Here is a 22732-nt window from a genome sequence, read left to right as displayed (position 1 = left end):
AAAAAAAAAGTAGAAACAACCTGATTATCAAACAATAAGAAAATGGATAGATACATTGTACTGTAGTTTCCGTGTATAGTGGAATCATACTCTGTAGTGGAGAAAAATGTTCATGCTATATTGCTAAGTTAAAAAGACTACAGGGGCACCTGGGTGGCTCATTCCTTTGGGTGTCCAACTCTTGATTCCAGCTCAGGACTCGATCTCAGGATCTCAGGGTCATGAGTTCAAGCCCTGTGTTGGGCTCCAGGCTGGGCATGGAGCCTACTTAAAAAAATAATAACAAATAAATAATAAACAAAAAGACTACAAAAGAAGATGTTAAAATTATATCTGATGTTTATATGTGCAAGGGAAAAAGAATTTTTTTTTAATGCCAAATGTTACAGGTGGGGAACTTACCAGATTCAGAGCTCGGCAGGAAGTGGGACCAGTGCATGGCGGATGTGGTCCTGAAGACAGGTACTGGTTTTGGATTAGGACTTGTTTTCTCACTTACCTTCTTGAAAAGAGGAATGTGGCCATTACATTAGCCTTTGGTTCTGGCATGGGATTGGGAACGGCCTACTCCAACTGTCAGCATGATTTCCAGGCTCCGTATCTTCTACATGGAAAATATGTCAAGGAGCAGGAGCAGTGACTTAACCCTTAGAGCATCCTGGTGAGAGAAAAAGAGAAATCATGTCTATTCCTCAGGAATACTCAAGTGCCCTAGAGCAAGTTGACATTCTTCCATAACAATGTTATCAGTAATGCTTTAAACTCCAGCACACTGTTTATATATTTGAAACTAAGTCTGTTTCTTGTCTTGTATTTTCTGTCTGGGAATTGCGAGGAGGTGTTCTTAAATAAATTAAAAACAAGCAGCATGGGGTGCCTGGGTGGCTCAGTCGTTGAGCGTCTGCCGGTCATGATCCCGGGGTCCTGGGATCGAGTCCCATGTCGGGCTCCCTGCTCGGGGGGAAGCCTGCTTCTCCTTCTCCCCCTCCTCCTGCTTGTGTTCCCTCTCTCACTGTGTCTCTCTCTATCAAATAAATAAAATATTAAAAAAAAAAAAACAAGGAGCGCCTGGGTGGCTCAGTCGTTAAGCGTCTGCCTTCGGCTCAGGTCATGATCCCCGGGTCCTGGGATCAAGCCCCGCATCGGGCTCCCTGCTCAGCGGGAAGCCTGCTTCTCCCTCACTCCCCCTTGCTTGTGTTCCCTCTCTCGCTGTCTCTCTCTCTGTCAAATAAATAAAAATCTTAAAACAAAACAAGCAGCATAAATGCCGAATGTTATAAGTTGTTATGACTGGGAGATATAAATGGGCAATTTTATTTTCACATATTTGCTTATCTAGAATTCCTAATTTTCTACAGTGAATAATGAGAAAAAAATAATTTTTTAGTTTTTTAAAGATTTTATTTATCTCAGAGAGAGAGAGCGAGAGAGAGAGAGAGCACAAGCAGGGGGAGGGGCAGAAGGAGAAGCCGACTTCCCGCTGAGCAAGGAGCCTGACACGGGGCTAAATCTCAGGATTGAGGGATCATGACCTGAGCCCAAGGCAGACACTTAACTGACAGAGCCACCCAGGTGCCCCAAGAAAAATCATTTTTTTAAAATGCATAGGCATTGGGCACCTGGGTGGCTCAGTCATGAAGCGTCAGCCTTGGGCTCAGGTCATGATCCCAGGGTCCTGGGATCGAGTCCCGCATCGGGCTCCCTGCTCGGCAGGAAGCCTGCTTCTCCCTCCCCCACTCCCCCTGCTTGTGTTCCTGCTCTCGCTATCTCTCTCTGTCAAATAAATAAATAAAATCTTTAAAAAAAAAAAGGCATAGGCATTGATTAGCAAATGAAAACATTTACTGATCTTTAGGAGATCTCCAAAATATAAGTGAAAAGAGCACAACGCAGAACAGGGTATGGTATTGTATGATCCTGTCAGTGTCTTAAAAATAACAAACTGTATGTGTGTGTGTGTTTGTGTGTGTGTGTGTGTGTGTGTACACATGGAACTTGTTAATGACGGAAAACTTTGGACAGAGAAGTTGAGGAAAATGGGGACAATGAGGACAATGATGGACAATGAGGAGGTTTTTACTTTTTCAAGCATCAACATGTCCTATTGTTTTAAGTGTTTTTAAGAATTGTCTGGATATAGGAACACCTGGGTGGCTCAGTTGGTTAAGTGTCTGCCTTCAGCTCAGGTCATGATCCCAGGATCCTGGGATCGAGTCCTGCATTGGGCTCCTTGCTCAGTGGGGACCGTGCTTCTCCCTCTGCCTGCTGATCCCCCTGCTTGTGCTCTCTCTCTCTCTGTCAAATACCATAAATAAAATCTTTAAAAAAAATTGTCTGGATATAAAAAGAAAAGAATTGTCTGTATAATATGTATATAATTCTGTATTATCTGGATGGTGAGATTATAGGTTCTTTATTTTCTTTTTTTTTTTTTAAAGATTTTATTTATTTATTTTGACAGAGAGAGACACAGCAAGAGAGGGAACACAAGCAGGGGGAGTGGGAGAGGGAGAAGCAGGCTTCCCGCGGAGCAGGGAGCCCGATGCGGGGCTCGATCCCAGGACCCTGGGATCATGACCTGAGCCGAAGGCAGACGGTTAACGACTGAGCCACCCAGGCGCCCCTAGGTTCTTTATTTTCTTCATTAAAAATTTTAAAAAATCATTTTTTACATTTTTTACAATTTTAAGTAGGCTCCACACCCAGTGTGGATCTTGAACTCCTGATCCTAAGATCAAGAGTCATAGGCTCTGCAGACTGAGCCAGCTAGGCGTCCCTAAAAATCATTTTATTTATGTATTTTATTTTATTTATTTTTTAAATTTTGTTTAATGTAGGCTCCACGCTGGGTGTGGGGCTTGAACTCATGACCCTGAGATCAAGACCTGAGCCGAGATCAAGAGTTGGATGCTTAACCAACTCAGTTGAATGCTGAGCCACCCACCCCCTAAAAAATCATTTTAAAGTAATAATTTCTTGGGGCACCTGGGTGGCTCAGTTGGTTAAGTGGCTGCCTTCGGCTCAGTCACAGTCCCATGGTCCTGGGATCAAGCCCCACATCTGGCTCCCTGTTCAATGGAGAGCCTGCTTCTCCCTCTCCCTCTGCTTGCTGCTCTGCCTACTTATGCTCTCTCTCTATCTCTCTGTCAAATAAATAAATAGAATCTTTAAAAAAAATTAAAAATTAAAAAAATAAAGCAATAATTTTTTTTTTAAGATTTTATTTATTTATTTGAGAGAGAGAGTGAGCACAAGCGGGGGGGGGGGGGGGCGGGGCAAAGGGGGAAGCAGGCTCCCAGCTGAGCAGGGAGCCTGATGTGGGACTCCATCTGGGACTCAAATGCAGGACTCGAATGGGATGGGTCCTGGGATCTTGACCTGAGCTGAAGGCAGACACTTAAATGACTGAGCCACCCAGGCACCTTGAGTAGTAATTTATTTCTAACAAATAAAAGGCAAAAAACAACTACAAATAGCCAATTATCTTTTTTTTTTAAGATTTTTATTTATTCATTTGAGACACAAAGATACAGAGAGAGAGAGAGAGAGAGCATGAGTAAGGAGAGAGGAAAAGGGAGAGGGAGAAGCAGGCTCCCCGCTGAGCCAGGAGCCCAATGTGGGCTCGATCCCAGGACCCTGGGACCATGACCTGAGCCAAAGGCAGATGCTTCACCGACTGAGCCACCCAGGTGCCCCTCAAATAAATAAATAAAATCATTAAAAAAAAAAAGCTAATATAAACCTAGGGAAAAATAAGGAAAAAGGAAGCCACAATTATACCAGATCACCAAAGAGTTTGGGAGCTAGTTGCCCAAGATCATGATTTGGGGCACCATCCATCCATTCTGAGCTCCCCGAACTGCCTTCTCTTATCCGTCCAGGCCTAGGGATGGTAACAGCTCTACCTATATCTTGTCCCTTAAACTCCATCCACAGCTTTGTACATAGTCCCTTAACTCTTTTCAAATGATCCATTTTAAATGTGCCGTCTGTTCCCTGCCAGGACACTGACCCACATACAGAGCTGTTACCCAAACAGAACTCAGAAAGCCCATATCCTAAGATGTCACAAAGAGATGAAGGGAACTTCTAGGCCTTCTCTGCTACCCAGACCTCATTCGTTTAGTTGGTATGCAGCTTCCCCTAAAGCTCATGACCCCTGTGGGTGCCTTCCTCCAGAGCTGGATTCATCTGTTTACTGAGCAGCCTAACAAAGTTACCTCTGGCCTTGCCTGGGCTGGGGTTTGAGTCCCGGCTCCATTGCCTACCATCTGGGTGCAGTTAAATTTAACCTCTCTTGAGTCTCATTTTCTCTACCTACAAATGGGAATAAATCTTTCCAATAAGATTTCTCTACAGTTTAAATGACATTATGTGGGTAAAGTGCTCAGCTCAAAATAATGGTTACTTTTGAGGTGAGATATACACTTTTTTTTTAGGCTTTTAATGTTTTTATTTTTGTTTTGGTGTTTTTTGGGGGGGGTTGTTAAGTAGGCTCCACACCTAGCATGGAGCCCAACTTGGGGCTAGAACTCATGACCCTGAGATTAAGACTGAGCTGAGATCAAGAGTTGGACATTTAATCGACTGAGGCACCCAGATGCCCCAGGGTTTGTTTGTTTTTTAAGTAAGCTCTATGTCCAGCCTGGGGATCGAACTCATGACTCCGAGAAGAAGAGTCACTTGTTCCACTGACTGTGCCCATCAGCTGCCCCAGATGTACACTTTTTATACACTTTGGTTTCCTTAGACTTTATTACAAGTTTAATTTTGAGGGGCACCTGGCTGGCTCAGTCCATAGAGCACGCAACTCTTGATTGCAGGGTCATGAGTTTGAGCCCCATGTTGGGTTAGAGTTTACTTTAAAAAAAAAAAAACAAGTTTAATTTTAAAAAAAGTAAAAAAGATTTTTAAGCACTATTTAGTAGATTGCCTGGCACAGAGAACATGCTTAATGAACGTCAACTATTATCAACATCATCATCTCCAATGTCATCATCCCCATATCTTCAACATTCTGGCTCTCCCTACAACCTGAAGTAGAGTGCCATGCAGTCAGCTTTGCTCAGTATTACTCTGTGTACTGGCTTTATGATGGTTCACCTCCTCAAGGAGGCGCCCCTGAGTCCCCTTGCCCCAAGTCCAGGCCCTAGCTCTGTCTCCACATGGTGCTCTCTCAGCTCTGCTGGCCCATCACTTTCAGTTGTTTTATGGGTGTTTTGTGCACATCTTGTGTTGTTGCACATGTTGCCAAAGATGTTGCAAGTGCCCTGAGGACAGCCCTAGAGGCCAGGCCTTTGGTGCCCAGCTGGGAGCTTGGCCCAGGGCAGGACTCTGCAAGAAGTGCTTCTTGGGGCAGGGCTAGAGCTTCGCATGAGGCAGGGCCACCCCTCAGACAAACATCTAGGGCAGGACTGTTTGCTTTAGCTGGTGAAAAGCCAAAGTCCCAGGATCTGTCTTGATACAGATCAAAGAGAAAAACATTTAAGATGTGGTCATAACAATCCCATCTGTACACCCTTTACAAAACACATTCACTCTCACTTCCTGACACCCCTCCAACACAATGATCCTGTTGGCAGAATAGATGTTACTTCTCCCATTTTACTGAGGAGAAGCTGGAATTCAGAGAGCTTGAGATTAGTCCAGGAGTACTAGTAAGTAAGTAACTAGTAACTAGTAAGTAACAGAGCTGGCATGAGAGCCCAGATTTTCAGGCTCCTTCATACCACACATTTTTGGGGGATACTAAACATATCTTTCATCCTTCTTACCAATATATCATGAAATTGAGGGGTTGTTTCCTCAGAATTGAGGGTTAGTCAAAATCATTGATGAACTGATGGTTCATCAGAACCCATGGCCCTGTTGGAGACACACACACAGTACATGGCCCAGGAATACTGCCCTTGCAGGGACAGCGAGGCACTAAGAAGCAGGATTGGGCTGGCCATTCTGCTCCTCTCAGGGGTTTCTTTAGGGAAGACAGGAGGAAGTGGGGGCCCCCAAAGCACAGCTAGAATCTACAGTTCCTACAGAGTGAGATTTGAAATGCCTTTGAACAAAATAGGAACCCCAGTTGTCAAGAGACCTAACAGAGTCATTTCTTCAACTTTTTGAGGGTTATAATTTTCTAGGAGCAGCTAAAGCCTTTCTTTATTGATACCCAAGTCCAGTTAAGGCTTAAAAGTTGATTGGGGAGGGAAGGGAGGAAAGGGATCCACAGAGAGAAGGCAGGGTGCCCTTGAGGCCAATGACTTGCCAAAACCCTCTCCAAAGCCCACATGCCAGAGTCTTCCAGTTCTAGAGACAAAGATGGAGGAATTCTCTGGATATTTGGCCCAAAAGCGCAGGGCATGGAATATTTGGTTGGCAGTGGTGTGGGGAAAGTCAGATCAGCCCTTTAATCTGAATTCCCTCAGACCCTTCCTCCGGCCCCTAAAGGTAAGGATGGAAATGACTTACCCAGAGCTGAGCCACCTGCCACTCACACAATGCTACCTGGTCCCTTGCCATCATGAGCATGAATGCCTAAAGAGCATGCAGCAGTGTTTTAAGCACTTTACAGATATTAATTTATTTCATCCTCACAACAACTCAAAGACTTATGGGCTGCATAGATAATCATTATCCTGTTCTACAGATCAGGAGACCGAGGTCCAAGGAAGAGAAAGGTATTGGTAGAGCCAGAATTAGATGCCAAGTAGCCCAAGTCCAGAAGTCTCCCACGTACAGTGAAAGCGTATCAATACCAATGTTCTGGACTTCAGAGTTGATAAAGGATCTTCCCTTGGTTCTTTGGACCCTCATAGGAGAGAGGATGTCTTATCAACTGGGATCCAGAGAGGTGATGTGACTCCCCCAAGGTCACACAGCTAGTGAGAGGTCTGGGGTGGCTTCACTGCCAACTAGGCACAGAATAGGTTTCCTGACCCCTGGTCAGCTCGCCCCCCAACCCTTCCCTGGGCCAGTGGGGAACTGCTCCGGTTCCTACGCCAGTGGGTGGGCAGAGGGGCGGAGCGGATCGCGGCCTACCGGCCTGGGCGCTGTCCGCGGTGCTGATCCGCCCGCCGCGCCCTTGCTCGCCAAGTGGCCCGCAGGTTCCCCGGGTTTCCCTTCCAGCTCCCAGCCAAAGCCAGCTCTCCGAGTTCGGCTGCCTGCCGCGGTCCACAGGCCTGGCTCCCGGGCTCCTGGGTTTCCCCTTCCCCCGACTGCGCGCCGCCAGCCTCCCCTCCCCCCGCCCCGCCCACGGCCCCTCCCCGCCAGTCCCAGGTCCCTCCCCTCCCCCCTTATCTCTCCCGCCCCCGCTCCCCCCCCGCTCCCCCTATGGCTTGTTCGCCAGTTCCGGTCACGTTGCTGGGTGTTTACGCCTGTAGCCCGCCCCGGACCCCCCTCGGCGCCCCGGAGGCCCCCCTGGAGCCCCGGCCCGACAACCCCGCAGCCTCGCAGCAGCTGATGGCGCCGCAGCCCGGGCGGGTGCTGCGGAACCCTGGGCGCAGCTAGCTCGGGGAAGAAGAGCGCCTCCCCCCACCCAGCCTGGCCCGGTCCAAGGGCCCCGCTGGCCCGTCGCTCCCTCAGGTCCCGAAGGTGAGGAGGCCGGTGGGCGTGGGGGGTGGACGGCGGGGTGGCCCGGGGCGGGGAGCAGCGGGGCCCGAGCTCCAGCTCCCCTGGGAGGGCTGGCGCCGGGCTGGGCACCGCAGCGCGCGGGAGGCGGACAGGACCCGCGGGCTGCTGGCAGAAGTTGTCCTCCGCTGCCCAGACTCAGGTCCTTACCGCCCCTGGCGAAGAGTCCAGAGCGGCCTGAGGTCGAGCCACCGCCACCTCCTGCCACCTCCCATCACACACGTCTTTCTGCCTTCCTTTCCCTGTCCTCCCTGGTAACCCTCTTCCCCGTCCTCCTTAGTCTCCATCTCCCTCTCTGCCTTCTCCGGGAGTCATATTGGAGGCATAATCAGGCAGAACACCAGACTGAAGGGGATGGGCGCTCCAGTTTCCTCATACATCTCACTCCCGTGCCCCTGGATCCTCAGCTTTGCTGAGGTTGGGTGTCCTGAGATCTTCAGTGGAGGGGGGGATGCCATAGCCTAGGGTAACAGGGGAGGAGGGATTCTGGAGTGGAGAGGACCACAAAACCCTTGGAGAAGGTGGCTCCACACTGGCCAGGTGAGCCCACCTTGCAGAGTCCCAGACAGTTGTCAAAGGCTGACTTCTTGTTCCCAACACAAGTCCCCAGGAAAGCCAAGGACTTGGGGGGTGGGGTGGGGTGGGGATTACTTTCTAATACATGCACTTACTTGCCCTGGTGATTCCCAGTGACACTCAACTCATTCTCCCAGTTTCACCAACATTCGTTGTACACCTGTCCCATACAAAGGATTCCCAGAGACAAGGTCTTGCCCTCAGGTAGCTTATGGCTTAGAGCAGAAGCCAGGTAGGCACACGTCCGGGGGCCGGGGGGGGGGGGGGGTGGGTAGAAGTGTGATACATGGCATAATGATGCCTGGGAAACACAGAGATGGAAGAGAGTCATCCCAGCTTGGTGAGGGTCAGGGGAAAAACTTGGTAAGAAAGGTAGCTTTTGAGAAGTGCCCTGAAGGATGGGTCAGGTTTCAGGAGGCAGAGATAGGGTCGTGGGATGTCCATCCATGTTTATGAGGAGAGTTTGTTGTGAGAGCAGTAAAAGGTAGAATCACAAAAAGAAGGAGATCAGACTGCAAATGTGGATTGTGCTTAGATTTGAAGGGCCTTAATGTAGGCTGGGAACCCAATGGGGAGCTCCTAGTTGCTAGCCACTGCAGTTGTATATATTGAGCAAGGTACTTAACCTGTTTGAGCCTCTGTTTCCTCATCTACAGAGTGGACATACTAATAGAACCTTCAGTGTAGGGTTGTTATAAAGATAAATGAGTTAATATATGTAAAATGCTAAGAACAGTGCCAGCCATTTATTATTGTTATGTAAGTATTATTACCTGTGCATTGATGGTTATTGTAAGTATTATTACCTGTGCCTCCCTATTGGAGAAAGACTTCTTGAGTTTCTGCTCTCCCTCTACCCCAGGCCTCAGAGTCAGGTAGTAAAGAAGAATAATGACTAAGAAAAATAAAGAACATAATTCCTTTATTCATTTATTACCATGCCTGTCCTATCTAATATACCTGCCCTGGCTATAAAAATGATAAAAATGAGTTTAACATTCTCCCTGAAACAAGAAGGCGTACTTAAAAAATTTTAACAAAATGTGGATATTGAGTGTTCGAGGATATTTGTTGACTCAATAAATACTTTCAGTCCCAAAGATAAAAGAAACAGTAAGGATGAAATTGAAACTGGGACAAGAGAAGCAGTCAGGGGGTGAGGGGTGGCAGAAAATGCAAACTCCACACAAGCAGAAAGGAAGAGTCTTCAGTTCTGGTTCCTCGCCCAGCCACTCTGTCTGCCTGAGGGTGAGACGGGGCAGCCCAGACCAGGGAACATTGAGCAGATTAAGGGAGGGGGAGTGGTTAGCCACCCAAGGAAAGACTGGACTATAAAAGTGGTTTTCAGATTTTTGATTAGCAGAAGCCTTCACTCCAATGAATTTGTATGTACAAGCCCATCAAAATAAAGAGGGGTAAAAATAGCAAAGCCTCTAGGCCTGCCTTGTGCCCCCAACCATTTTTGGCAACTTCTGAGACCCCTCTGCAGAACTCTGGGCTCTTTAGAACAAAATTTGCAAACCACTGATTAGGATGATCCCTAAGACCCCTCTGAGCCCTGAGTGCTATGATTCTTCTCTTTCTGTGGTTCTTCCAACCCAAAGAATTGTAAGAAGTGGAAAGAGGAAAGAATTTCCTACTTGCCATGTCAGTTCAAGTCAGATAGCTGGAAAGAAAAGTGGGTACTCACAAGCGCCAAAAAAACAAGCAGGAGGTGAGATTGTTTTCAGAAACCAGGAGGCCAGGCCTTAGGGTCAGAATTGTGTACGTTTCAGACAGATGAGAGACATGTCAAACGTACTTGGAATTGGGACGCCTGGGTGGCTCAGTTGGTTGGGCGGCTGCCTTCGGCCCGGGTCGTGATCCCAGGGTCCTGGGATCAAGTCCCACATCGGGCTCCTTGCTCGGCGGGGAGCCTGCTTCTCCCTCTGTCTCCCTCTGCTTGTGCTCTCTCTGTCAAATAAATAAAATCTTAAAAAAAAAAAAAGTACTTGGAATTAACTCTATAAACTTGAACCCTATGTTACAGGTCCTTTTTTTATTTTTAAATAAACAATTTTTTTAAAAGATTTTATTTATTTATTTGACAGAGAGAGACAGCGAGAGAGGGAACACAAGCAGGGGGAGTGGGAGAGGGAGAAGCAGGCTTCCTGCCGAGCAGGGAGCCTGATGCGGGGCTCAATCCCAGGACTCAGATCATGACCCAAGCCGAAGGCAGATGCTTAACAACTGAGCCACCCAGGCGCCCCTAAATAAACAATTTTTAATGAACATTTTTCATCAAGCTAGAAAATTAAAACAAAGAAGAACCTAGGAGCTCCAGGAGAAGGTGGGCAGCAGAAACAATGCAGACTCTGAGGAGGTCAGGACAGTGGACAAAGGCAAGGGAGCCTTCTCACATTAACCTGTGAGGCTGGGCATCTTGGGCTGGATGTGGCCAGAAGATAAAGCTGATAACTCTAACCTTTCGGCTGCTGCCACCAGTCTGGACCAAGTTCTCAGGCACAAGCTTCTTCTCAAGCCAGAGGGTTCCACGACTGCATTTCTATGTGAATGTCTATGACATTTCTACAACATCTTCCTGTCCTGGGCCTTCTGAAGTGCGTGTGACAGCCACATGGGAGAGGGCTGTGTTGTAGTCCCTTTCCCCAACCCATTTCCCACCCTCCCCCAAACAAACTAAACATGTGTAAGAAAGAATATCTGCCAAGATCGTTTGTGACCCAAATTCCTGCCCTGAGAAGAGCAGCCTGCCTAGTTGGAAGCAAATCCTCAAGTCCTTCTGGGAAGGCTCAGAAACAGCTGGTTGGCTCAGCCTCTCACGGTGGCCAGGGTCCAGTCTCCAGGGCTGTGTGGAAAGGGCTTTTCGTCTTCGGAAACACTTGCATTTCAGTGGTTGGGGACAGACATTTTCTCTCTTCCTCATAAGCAGAGGCCCACATGCCCTCATCTTCCAGGTGCACACAGAACATAGGCACATAGATGCAAGAGAAGCAGGACCCCCCCACACATGCGTGTCCACATACGTGCACTCCTCGAGGCACCCACAGCCTCGGGTACGTGTGCAGACACAGGCACACGCATCCCAACCTGCTTACACAAAAGCACAGACACAGCTCGTCTGTTTCTCCTGAATTACGCACCAGGATATTTGACTGCCTACTTAACATATATGTTTCCTGGTTTAGGTCTCTTGAGCATGTCAAATCTAACATGTTTTAGGCTTGATCTTCCCTTCTCTGTAAATCTGCTCCTCCATCAGGCTGCCCCAGCTCCAGAAACTCACTCACTCGTGCATTCCACAAGTATTTACTGAGTATATTCTATTTGCCAGATACTGTGCTAGGCACTAGGGAACAGGAGGAAACAAAACAGAGTCCTTCATCTTGTGTTGCCAACAATCTGGCAGAGGAAATAGACAAAAAACAAAATGTAGTATATTCATGTGATGGTAAGTTCATGGAAGAAAAACAATGCAGATTAAGGGAATGGACAGTGACAGAGGGTTCTATTTTAAATCAGGTAATCAGAGAAGGGCCCTAAGGAAGTGACATTTGAGCAGAATCCTGAATGAAGGGGAGGAATGGGCCATGAGGGTATCTGGGTGAAGGATATTCCTGGGAGAGGGGACGGCACAAAGTCCCTGAGGCAAGAATGTGTTTGGCAGGTTCAGGAAATAGTAAGGAGGCCAGAGTGGCTGGGGTGGAGCCAGCAGTGGAAGAAGAGGAGTAGAGGAGGGCAAACAGAGCCAGGGGCAATTGCATAGGATCTGATAAGAATTTTGCATTAGGTATTAAGTGTGATGGGAAGCTGTTGGAGGGTTTTGAGTGGGGAGCAGGGAGATGTGATCAGATTTGCTAAAGGAACCCCAGCTCTGCATGGCAAACGAGCAAGACTGGAAGCGAGAAGCCAGTCAGCAGGCTACTGCAGGGTACATCAGAGGTGGGCGCCTGGGTGGCTCAGTCGTTAAGCGTCTGCCTTCGGCTCAGGTCATGATCCTGGAGTCCTCGGATCGAGTCCCACATCGGGCTCCTTGCTCAGCGGGGAGCCTGCTTCTCCCTCTCCCCCTCTCCCTGCTTGTGTTCCCTCTCTCGTTGTGTCTCTCTCTGTCAAATAAATAAAATCTTAAAAAAAAAAAAAAAAAGATTAAAAAAAAAGGGTACATCAGAGGGATGGCAGTGGCCGGGACTAGGGTGACAGCAATGGAAATGGTGACAACTGATTGGATTAAGCATACACGTTTTCAAAGGTAGAGACAACTGGATTTGCAGATGGATTGGCTGTGGAATATGAAGAAAGAGAGGAACCAAAGATAACTCTTAAGTTCTTGGCCTGAGCAACTGAGTGAACAGGCAAAAACCGGTGCCATTTATCAAGATGGTGAACAGTGGGCAAGGTTTGTAGGATGAATCGCAAGAGCTCAGCATTGGGACTTGTAAATTTGAGGGACCCATTAGACATCCAAATGGAGGTGTTACATAGTCAGTAGAGTGCAGGGGAGAGTTAATGTAGGAGTCAGCATATAAATAGTATTTACAGCCATAGGATTGGACAAGATCACCTGGGGAGTGATTACAGATTATAGATTAGAAAAGAGGTCCATTGTGAAAGAGGTCTAATGTGAAAAATGAAGAAATGTAGAAAGAGCCAGCAAATGTGCCTTCATACTTGAGTTGCCCAAACTGGAAAACTGGGAGACATCCTGAACATTCACCCTCCCCGTCATCATGACTTAATCCAATCCATTCCCACATGCTGACAATTCTACCCCCAAAATACACCTGGAACTTCTCCCTGTCTTCACCTCCATCATCTGGCCCAGGCCTCTATCATCTCTCACCTTGACCACTGCGACATTCTCCCAGCTCACCTTGTGCATCCATTTTGCCCCCTCTAACCCGCCCTCCCCACAGTAGCCAGAATGATCTTTTAAAAGTGCAAATCATATCATGTCCCTCCTCTGCTTAAAAGCCTTTAGTAACTTACCAATCCATTTAGTATTAATCCAAAATTCTTAGCATAGTGTACAAGACTCTGTGCAATCCTTCTCTTGCTAACCTCAGTTCTTGTGACCCTCCCCTGACACCTTACGCTTCAGTCCTCACCAGCAGTGACAATGTTCCTGTTCCCCCAAAAAGACCATGTGAAGCTCTTAGCACAAAGCTTGGCACATAGTAGGCACTGAATAAATGTAAGCTATCATGATTAGCCTACCCCAGGGCTTTCACAAATGCTGTTCCCTGTTTGGAATGCTCTTCCCTCTATTCTTCTTCTAACTCCTACACCTCCTCCAAGTCTGTATTAGTTTTCTATTGTGGCGTAACAAATTTCCACAAACTAAGTGGTTTAAAATAGCATAAATTTGGGGCGCCTGGGTGGCTCAGGTGGTTAAGCAACTGCCTTTGGCTCAGGTCATGATCCCAGGGTCCTGGGATCGAGCCCCGCATCGGGCTCCCAGTTCAGCAAGAAGCCTGCTTCTCCCTCTCCCATTCCCCCTGCTTGTGTTCCCTCTCTCGCTGTCTCTCTCTCTGTCAAATAAATAAATAAAATCTTAAAAAAAATAAATAAATAAAATAAAATAAAATAGCATAAATTTGTTACCTCACAGTTTCCAAGGATCTGGAGTTTGGCATATTTTAGCTGGGTCCTTGCTCAGGGCCTCAAATGGCTGAAATTAAGGCTGGCTGCATTCTCACATCTGAAGGCTCAACCAGGGAAAAGACCCACTTCCAAGATCCCTTAGGTAGCCCATAGAACGGACTTCCTTGCAGCTGTCAAACTGCCGTCCTCATTGCTTGCCTGCTGTCTGCCAGGAACCATCCTCCGCCACCAGCAGCCCCTCTCAGGTCTTTGCCCTGTGCCTTCCCTCCTGGGCTGCCTCACAGCATGACAGCTTACTCCTGCGAGGCCAGAAGCACCATTTCTCTCAGGCTTCAGATCTTTTCCTTCAGTACGGGCCCTATGAACCGGCTGCCGGGAATCATCTCCCTTTCCGTTAACTCAGAGTCAATTGATTGGAGACCTTTATTACACTGCAAAATCCCTTCTAATCACAGGAGAGAAATCTGTCATATTCAAAGTCCCACACACACTCAAAGAAAGGGGATGGTGCAGGAGGACATATGCACCAGGGGCTGGGAATCTTGGGGACCAGCTTCGAATTCTGCCTGCCACAAAGTCTTGGCTTAAAATCACTTCCTTCAAGAGACCTTCTCTGGCCCCAAATCTAAAATAGGTCCCACTTTATATTCTTTCACATTACCCTATATGTTTCTTCTATGGTGCTCTTCACAGATTATAATTGTACACTTATTTATATTATTATTTGTTTGATGCATTTATTTATTTGATTCTCTTCATCCTGTGAGCTCCATGAGAGCAAGAATTTTGTTTTGTTCATCACTGTGTCTCCCACACCCCCATAGTTGGCAATAAGTAGATCATTGAATGTATGAATGAATAAATGAGCAAATCAAGACAAGGAGTAACCTACTCACACACTAGACAGAGAAGTGCTCTGAACTTTTTAATCTCATTTAATTCTCACAACTATCCTAAGACTGTCACCATTAGCCCCATTTTACAGAGAAGGGAAAAAGATTGAGGGAGGTTAATTTTCTTGCCCAAAGTCACACAGCAGGTAACCAAAAGACTCAGGATTCAAACCCAGGACTATTTTCAGTGTGATACTGGGAACCTACTTTGGATTCAAAAGACTCAGTTAGAGAATTGGGTCTGCCACCACTTACCGTATGAACTGGCACAAATCACTTCGGCTCTGAGCCTCAGTTTCTTTATTTGTGAAATGGGGGTGGTAATATTTAGTGAAGAGTGGTTAGCAGAAGTAAGATAACGTGTATAAAGTTCCCAAACATAGCAGATGGTCAGCAAATGTAGCCAGTGGTTCCCACAGGCCAAAGGGCCACCCCCTGCTGAAATGAAAGGCCTCTTTGGTTGGATTAAGGGAGTACAAGGAAAGGGAGCCCAAGAGACCAACCTATGAATGTGAGTTTCTCAGGTGCACATGCTTGATGCGACCCTACAAATGAAAATCTGGATTTGCAGGGACTTACATCAAAGTCAATCTGGAGGGGACCATTTGCTGAAAAGAGCGGTCCATCAACTGGCCTCTCTCTCCACGGCCCAGGGAATTCCTGGGGCAGGTAGAAACAGCTCCTTCAAAAGCTTAGGGGGAGGGGTGCCCGGATGGGTCGGTCGGTTGAGCGTCAGACTCCTGGTTTTGGCTCAGGTCATGGTCTTGGGGTCATGGGGTGGAACCCTGTGTTGGGCTCTGCACTCAGCAGGGAGTCTGCTTGGAGAGTCTCTCCCTCTGCCTCTCCCCCCACTTGCACGCTCTCTCTCTCTGTCTCAAATAAATAAAAAAATTAAAAAAAAAAACGCTTAGCGAGTCCCTGGCAGAAAAGGCATGAACTCTGCCTCCTGTTTCTGCCCTCTGCTCATGCTTCTCCAGGACGGTGATCATCACAGGAGGGACCTCCTGGGAAAGGGATGGGGTCAAAAGGGGGAGGGCTGCAAAGCCAGGGCACCGTTAGGATTCAGGGGCACAGAGCTCCCCTCCCTTCACAGTGTCTTATGTGATTCATGGATTCATTTGCATGGGTCTCCTTATCAACCTCTCCCACTCCTCTTTTATTTTTTTTGAAGATTTTATTCTGAAGTAATCTCCACACCCAACGTGGCTCGAACTCACAATCCCGAGATCAAGAGTCACATGCTCTACCAATTGAGCCAGCCACTCCTCTTTCAAAAAGGGTGCCACCTGCCTTCAGCCCATAGAGTTGGTGTTAGTAGACTACTCATCAGATCCTCCTCCTCTGCGACCTAGAGGAGCCCAGAGTCCTGAGTTAAGGTTAAGTCGGAGAAATGGAGTTGAAGCGGGAGAGGGTGTGCTCTAACCATCATGCCGGTCTACCAGCTGGTGGGCACCCTTGAACTGGGATGCTGGCGGGATGGGTTTTTCCACTCCATAACTCCCTCAGTTTAGGCACGAGAAAACCAAGAGCCCAGAGAGGGAGAGGGCTTGCCCAGAGCTGGTGAGGAAGCAGGCTACAGCCTGCCTCTGTCTCTCTTCACTGACTTTGCGGCTCCATTCGTGCTCCTTTCTAAGAAGCAGATAGGCTAAAGTTACATGCAGGCAGGGGCATGCAGCCATTTCCCTCCAGGCCTCTGGTTCTTCATCTGTTAAATGGGAATAACTATACTTCCCTGACAACACACGCGTGACGCTTTGGTGAGTAAACACGGGGGAAATGAGTGCGGCCGTAGGACTGTCTGCCTAGTGGCGACAGGAGCCCCGATTGCGGGAGACTCTGAGGGATCTGAGGGTGGGCAGGGCAGATGGGCCCACAAGATGTGGGTTTACCTTATCATCTTCCCCCCAGGTGGGGCCCAGGCCTGGGTTGCCATGGATACCGTGTCCCTGGAGCATCAGATCCAGAGTGTGCAACGCCACATCAGCTTCCTGAAAAAGGAGCAGATGGCCCTGCTGCGAGACCTGCACCTGGAAATCCTGAGGCTGCAGAAACGCTGTTCAGGTGAGGCTGGAGGGATGGGGGGTTGGGGGGAGGGGTGGGGGGCAGCTCATGGGAGACCCTGACAAGTATCAGGACAGCTGAGAAGTTTGGCCTGTCCTCCTGGGGAGTGGGGAGCCACTGAAGGTTTCTGAAGAGCATCATGCTGCATTACGAAACTCCAAACTTAGCAGTTGTATGAAAGATGAATTGGAGGGGAAGGGAGACAAGGAGGCTAGTGATGGGGCCAATGAAATGGTCCGGGGAGAGATGAAAGGGGTAGAAAGGGCAAGACTGGTGGGAGACAGGGTGAAGGGAAGGACGTGGCAACCGATTGGATTTGTGAACAAGACAGAAGGAGGCACCAAGAATGAAGCCAAATCCCAGGCCTGACCTCTGCTCTTGGACCTCAGGCTTCAGCTGCCTGGCCCTCTCAGAGGCTGGGCTCCGGCCCAAGTGCTCACCCAGGCTGAGTCTCCAAGTACAGGCTTTAGAGCCCGTGACTCATAGAATGTGTCAGTTGGAACAGCCCAACATCTTCATTATACAAGTAGGTAAACTGAGATCCAAAGAGAGAGAGAGAGTGCCACACAATATGCTAGTGAGAGAGCCAAGATTAGAACCCAGAGCTCCAGACTCTCAGCTGTGCATGCCTCTGCAGCTTTCTGCACACTCTCTCCCCAAGATGCTCAGACTTCTACTTCCCTTCCAGCCTCTGCTCATGGGAGGCCCCCCATTCTCTAGAGGGAAACTGAGGGACCTGCCTGGCTTCTTGCTCTGTAGCATGCGACACTGGTCATCCTGACTCTCCACCACCACACCCTCCTCCAGCTTCATATACAGATTCAGCAGCTACACTCCTAGGCCAGGCTCCCTGCAATCTCCCCTGAAGCCGGGATGGCAGAAGAGGCCAGCCCAGGGGGCAGGGATGGCCCACACCAACTCACCCCTGCCTGATGCCCTTGCCTGATACATTTTTTCATTGCAGTGGCAACATGAAAGGAAAATCAGAATGAGCGTACCCTAAGACCCTACAGCTCTTGCTCTAGTTTCTTTTTGCTTTGCCCTAATTCTGAAGACCTGGGTCCTTCCACGCAGGACATAGGCCAGGATCCCAAGAAAGTGTGATAGGGCTGGAACAGCCCCCACCACCCTTTCCAGCTGGGTATGGGACTGCAGCCTCTTGGTTATTGATTAAGGAGATAAAAATAACTCTGGGCTGGCCTGGAACAGCCACTCTTGGGGCTGAAATAACTGAATAAGGCCCTTCTTCCAAGGGGTGGAGGAGTGAGGGGAAGGGAGCAGAACAAAGATTTTTTCAAGGAGATTAAACAGGGACTCAGAGGGGCACCTGGCTCTTAATCTCAGGGTTGTGAGTTCAAACCTCTTATTGGGCATGGAGCCTACTTTAAAAAAATAAAATAAAATAAATAAATATATATAAATATATATAGCCTATATATATATATATAGGGGCGCCTGGATGGCTCAATCGGTTCAGTTGAGTGTCCAACTTGATTTCGGCTCAGGTCATGATCTCAGGGTTTCGAGATCGAGCCCCGCAAGGGCTTTCCCTCAGCCTCTCCCCTGGCTTGAGGCCTCTCTCTCTCTCTCTCTCTCTCAAATAAGTAAGTAAATAAATAAATAAATAAAATCTTTAAAAATATATATATAAATAAACCGGGGCTCAGAGGCTGAGAAGGGGATGGGAGAGGGGATGAACTAGTGTAGGAACCAAGCGGGCAGGCCTTCAGAAAGAGCCTGCAAAAAAGGGGTGCCATTCAGACTGAAGAGGTTTAAGAGATGGGTGGGTGTATTCTGGGTGGTGGGGCAGCCTGGATGATAACAAGAACTGCCCCATGTATTCAGCACCTACTCAGCCCTGGGTTGGGCCCTCTGTTTATTTTCTCTAATTTAATCCTAGCAACAGCCCCTTGAGAGGCAGGTGTGATTTTGTCCCCATTTCACAGAATAGAATACTGAGGCTCAGAGAGGTCCCATTCCTGGCTCAAGGTCACATAGGGTATCTGATCTCACTGCATGCTCTTCTAAAGGTGGGGACTCTGGCCAGAAGATGGGCAGGGAGATCTGATGGATGGGGGGAGTGGAGCCCAACTAGGAGTCTATCTCCCCTCCCCCAACTTCCCTGATTAAGGGTGAAAACACTCCACTGGGAGGTATTGGCAGAGCCAGATCCCTTGGGCTACCCAGGGGCCTTGCAGGAGGGGCCAAGCTGGCTCCAGGAAGCCCTGGAGGATAGAGGTATCAGGGTCCTCCCTGGGGCTCCAGGAAGGAGGTTCAGACTCAGGTCACAGCAAAAGGCCCAGGTACCCTGGCTCTCGGTCTCCTAGCAACATTTGGCCTCCCAAGGGAAGAGCCAGTGAGGAGGGGCAGACAGAGGGCCCACAAGGCTAGACTCTCTAGGTGCTGCTGGGCATTGATCCCAGAGATTTGCTACCTTATCCCACTCCCAGGTTCACACCTCCTCCCTTTAGGCACCAGATCGCATCCCTGCAAGTACATACACTTGCTCCAGAGGAGATGCCCTCTGTCATCAGCTGCTGCCGGGCTCCCTCCTGCCCTTTTCCCAGCTCTTGAGCTGTGGTGGATTTGGGGGAGTTGGGGTGGGGCTGAAAAAAATGATCAAACTCAGCTGGCCGAGGGCTGGGGCATTCTGGGCGGTAAGGAATGGGGACTGGGAAGACAGGGAGGCGCAAGGGTGGTGGCTCGGCTGCCAGCACCCAGGAGGAAACCTCTCTTAACACCAGCACCCTTAGCGGGCTGACCCCGCCCCCTCAGCTCCAAGGCAAGTGCCACGTAGGCCTTCCATCACCAGGTGGCGCTGTCCTCCCTGAGGCCCCTCTCCTTGCCTTGTGAAACATGGCGGAAAACAGGTCTTGGAAAGGAGCAGGGCTGATGTTCAGAAAATAACGCAGGCACAGCAGTACTGGCTGTGAAAATAGTGAAACGCATGTACCCTATTGGTAAATAGCTACTGCCCTGAGTCCCGCTCCAGGGCCCCCAAGCAGCCCAGGACCCTCCAGCCTTCCCACATCCACCAACTAAACCCTAACGGGGCTGTGCCCTGCACAGCAGGGGTCCTCCAGAGTGGCTCTGATTGGCTGTCATGTTAGATATTTGTATATCACGGTTGGGAAGGAGCAAATACTCCCCCAGCCCCAAAAGCAAGCCAGGCTCCTCAGTGCAAGGGTTGAACTAACCTCCAAACGCAGCCCATGGCGCTTGTACTAGAAAGTTCTCTGGGCTTAGAATCAGGCCAGTCAGGCTCAGGCTGTGCCTTGCACCTCTCTTCATCTCTTTCCCTCACTGAACCGCAGTAAAATAGGTATGGGAGGTGGTTTAGATGGCTTCTAAGGATGCTAATATTGCCACTTTTACTGAGTTGTGATTCCCTGATCTCTCTCCCTCCCTCTCTCTTTCTCTCCGTATGTCTCTCTCTCTCATACACCACACACATACACACACACACACACACACACGACTGCCTTTTCTTTTCTCTCCTCCCCCCAGAACTGACTCGTGACCTGGAGATGAGAGAGGCCCAGTCTCATCAGCAAGGTAAGAGAAGGATGACTGGTGGGGAAATGCCATGTGGGCCCAACAGGTCATCTTTTACCCACCACTTAGTAGGACCCAAGCCTTCTCTGTCCCCAGTCCAGACATGGGGGACAGCCACTCTTCAGCTTGTTAAACAGAGTGTAGGATGTCAGCCCCATTTACCTACTCATCTGGGTGACATTGTACAATGAACAACCTGCACCACCATACCCTATATCCGTGTCTCTGTCCAAAGTAGGAAAATGAACGCAGGAAGGATATGGTATCCAGGAAGTCCATCTCTTCGACTTTACTCCTTTCTATGACCTACCTCCCTAATCTTTCCCATCCTTGCACAAGTGATTTCCATGGTCAGTGTCCACACCGTCCAAGATGCTAATTGTTGAGATGCAACACAATGGCAATATGGAGTCCATGACTTGAAGGAACTTCATCTAGATGAGGAGAAAAAAGAAACACATGCACATCAGCAAATCCTTCATTTTACAAAAGCAGGACTTCTTGCCATTGTAGCAATTCCGCTAAAATATTTGTTTACAAATTATTACTTCACCCATAAAATGGAGGGTGGGGGGAGATGGTGTTCAATGAGCATAGAGTTTCAGTTTTGCAAAACGAAAAAGTTCTAAAGACCTGTTGCACAACAATATGAGTTTACTTAAAACTACTGAACTGTACACTTAAAAATGGTTAAGATGGTAAACTCTATGTTATTTGGTTTTTGCTACAATTAAAACTTTTTTTTAAAAGGGAGGGGTTCCATTGTGAGATCTTAATCACCAAAATTATATGATCTCTGAGAACTGGGACTGGGTGTTATCCATTGTCTCCCGGTGCAAGACATGAAGAGGGACTTGGTAAATGCTTAATTTAAAATGAATCACCATGCAGTCTTTCTTAGCTGGGAGGAATTTAGCAGGGAATGGACTCCCTGCCATTGATGTGCTGCTCATAGATCAAGAACGATATACATGACCAAGACTTAGGCATGGAGAAAGCTGAAGTTTAAGGTAAAATGTTGAGAGCCCTACAAATTGCTTTGCATATTCACGCATAAAGATTTAAACATTTATAGACTTGAACGAATTCTGCCCACTTCTTTAAGTGGCAACCAGGGGCAACCTCTTCATGCCTCTGTACTTGGAGGAAGGGGGCATACATCCCAAACACCAGTTCTGTAACAATAGTAACCTTCACCCCACCTACTATCCTTCCTCTGAAAGAGTTTCTGGGGTCATCTGAGCTCAAGGGTTAGTTAGTGTCCTGTTTTTTTTTTTTTTTAATCTTCTCACTCAGTGGATTTGAGCTCCCTTTCTTTGTCCCCCTACCACTTGCTGATTTTTCATATCCTTTCCGGAGTCACCTTTTGCCTACCTTTTGTCACCTTTCAGCTATCTCTGTCACTACAATCACACACATGTGTTAATCCCAGGATATGTTCCTGCTGAAATGGAGCTCATGATCTGGGAGACAGGGGTCCTCAACTCTGCAGGTACATTAGAATCACCTGGGCACATTGAAGAGGTGCCAGTTCCCAGGTCCAATCCCAGAGATCTTGATTCAATTGGTCTTTGTTAGGGCCCAGGAAACGATTTTTTAAAGCTCTCTGGGTGGTCAATGTATATGTCCAGTGTTGAAACTCAGTGCAGTGGGCAAAGGCAAACAATAAGTAACACACATAAATTACAAAATGTAGCAAATGCTCTAGGAAAGAAACAGCAAGCTCCAAGGCAGCTGATTCCCCTTTCCTGCCCACATTCCCAGGTCCCAGGTCTTTCAGTCCCGCACTGTTGCATGTCTCTCCTCCCCTGGGAGACATGTTCCTCTGTGCAAAGCACCCTCCTCTCTAGCTCTTCACTGCTTAACTCCAACTCATTCTTCCAACTCCTGCTAGCCTAAGTGCTCTTCTGTTGCGAAGCCTGGTTAGGTCTCCTGTGAGTCATGGCACTGGCACAAGTCACAGATGCAACCTCACAGTCATTTGTGATTATGTATCATACCTCTCCCACTATGCTTGCTGTAAGCTTCATGAGGAATGTTTTATTATCCACCATATCCCCTATGCCTAGCACAGTGCATATAGTAAGGGTTCAACAGATATTTGTGGGGTGCATAAATGGTCAGGGAGGGGTTTGCATTTAAGCTGAAGCCTGATGAATTAGAGAGGCCAGAGGGTAGGATAGGTGCCAGGGCCCTGAGGCAGAGAAAAGGAAGGCCAGAGTAGCGGAGGAGTGGGGAGGGAGTGCGGGGCTCGGTAACGTGGCTTGGCGAGCTGTGAGGATCGGCCAGGCGGAGACCATCACCTCTCCTGTCCATCTCCCCCCCTTCCCCTCCGCCCCCCCCCCCCCCCCCCCCTCTGCCACCCCGCGGCGGCACCAATCCATCACTCTGGCCTCTCTAATTCATCAGGCTTCAGCTTAAAT

At 48.4% G+C, this 22732-nt stretch overlaps 2 protein-coding genes across 2 annotated transcripts in view; both read left to right on the top strand.

Annotated features, from left to right (window-relative positions):
* Positions 1-380: 380 nt before the first annotated feature.
* LOC116647724 (MICOS complex subunit MIC10-like) lies at positions 381-640 on the top strand. Its single transcript, XM_032429272.1, has 2 exons — positions 381-475; positions 529-640. The coding sequence occupies exons 1-2, from the start codon at positions 381-383 to the stop codon at positions 638-640; spliced, it is 207 nt and encodes a 68-aa protein (XP_032285163.1).
* Positions 641-7386: 6746 nt separating this feature from the next.
* The window catches only part of CCDC92B (coiled-coil domain containing 92B), a 16080-nt gene continuing 734 nt past the window's right edge, over positions 7387-22732 (top strand). The window contains exons 1-3 of the mRNA XM_032429083.1: positions 7387-7587; positions 16602-16754; positions 20262-20309. Of these exons, the coding sequence (XP_032284974.1) occupies positions 16625-16754; positions 20262-20309 (178 nt within the window). The 5' untranslated portion in view covers positions 7387-7587; positions 16602-16624. The remainder of the gene's footprint in view (positions 7588-16601; positions 16755-20261; positions 20310-22732) is intronic.

The sequence above is a fragment of the Phoca vitulina genome, unplaced genomic scaffold (assembly GCF_004348235.1).
Source record: "Phoca vitulina isolate PV1807 unplaced genomic scaffold, GSC_HSeal_1.0 scaffold40, whole genome shotgun sequence".
Classification (NCBI taxonomy): domain Eukaryota; kingdom Metazoa; phylum Chordata; class Mammalia; order Carnivora; family Phocidae; genus Phoca; species Phoca vitulina.
Note: the sequence above shows the minus strand (reverse complement) of the source record. Positions and strands in the feature narration are given on the sequence as shown.

Bases quoted from the DNA above. Each gene is read 5' to 3' on its own strand.
- LOC116647724 (XM_032429272.1), top strand. From the start codon at position 381: ATGTTACAGGTGGGGAACTTACCAGATTCAGAGCTCGGCAGGAAGTGG. The intron at 476-528 runs ATTAGGACTTGT...TGTGGCCATTAC, and splicing joins AAGACAGGTACTGGTTTTGG to ATTAGCCTTTGGTTCTGGCA.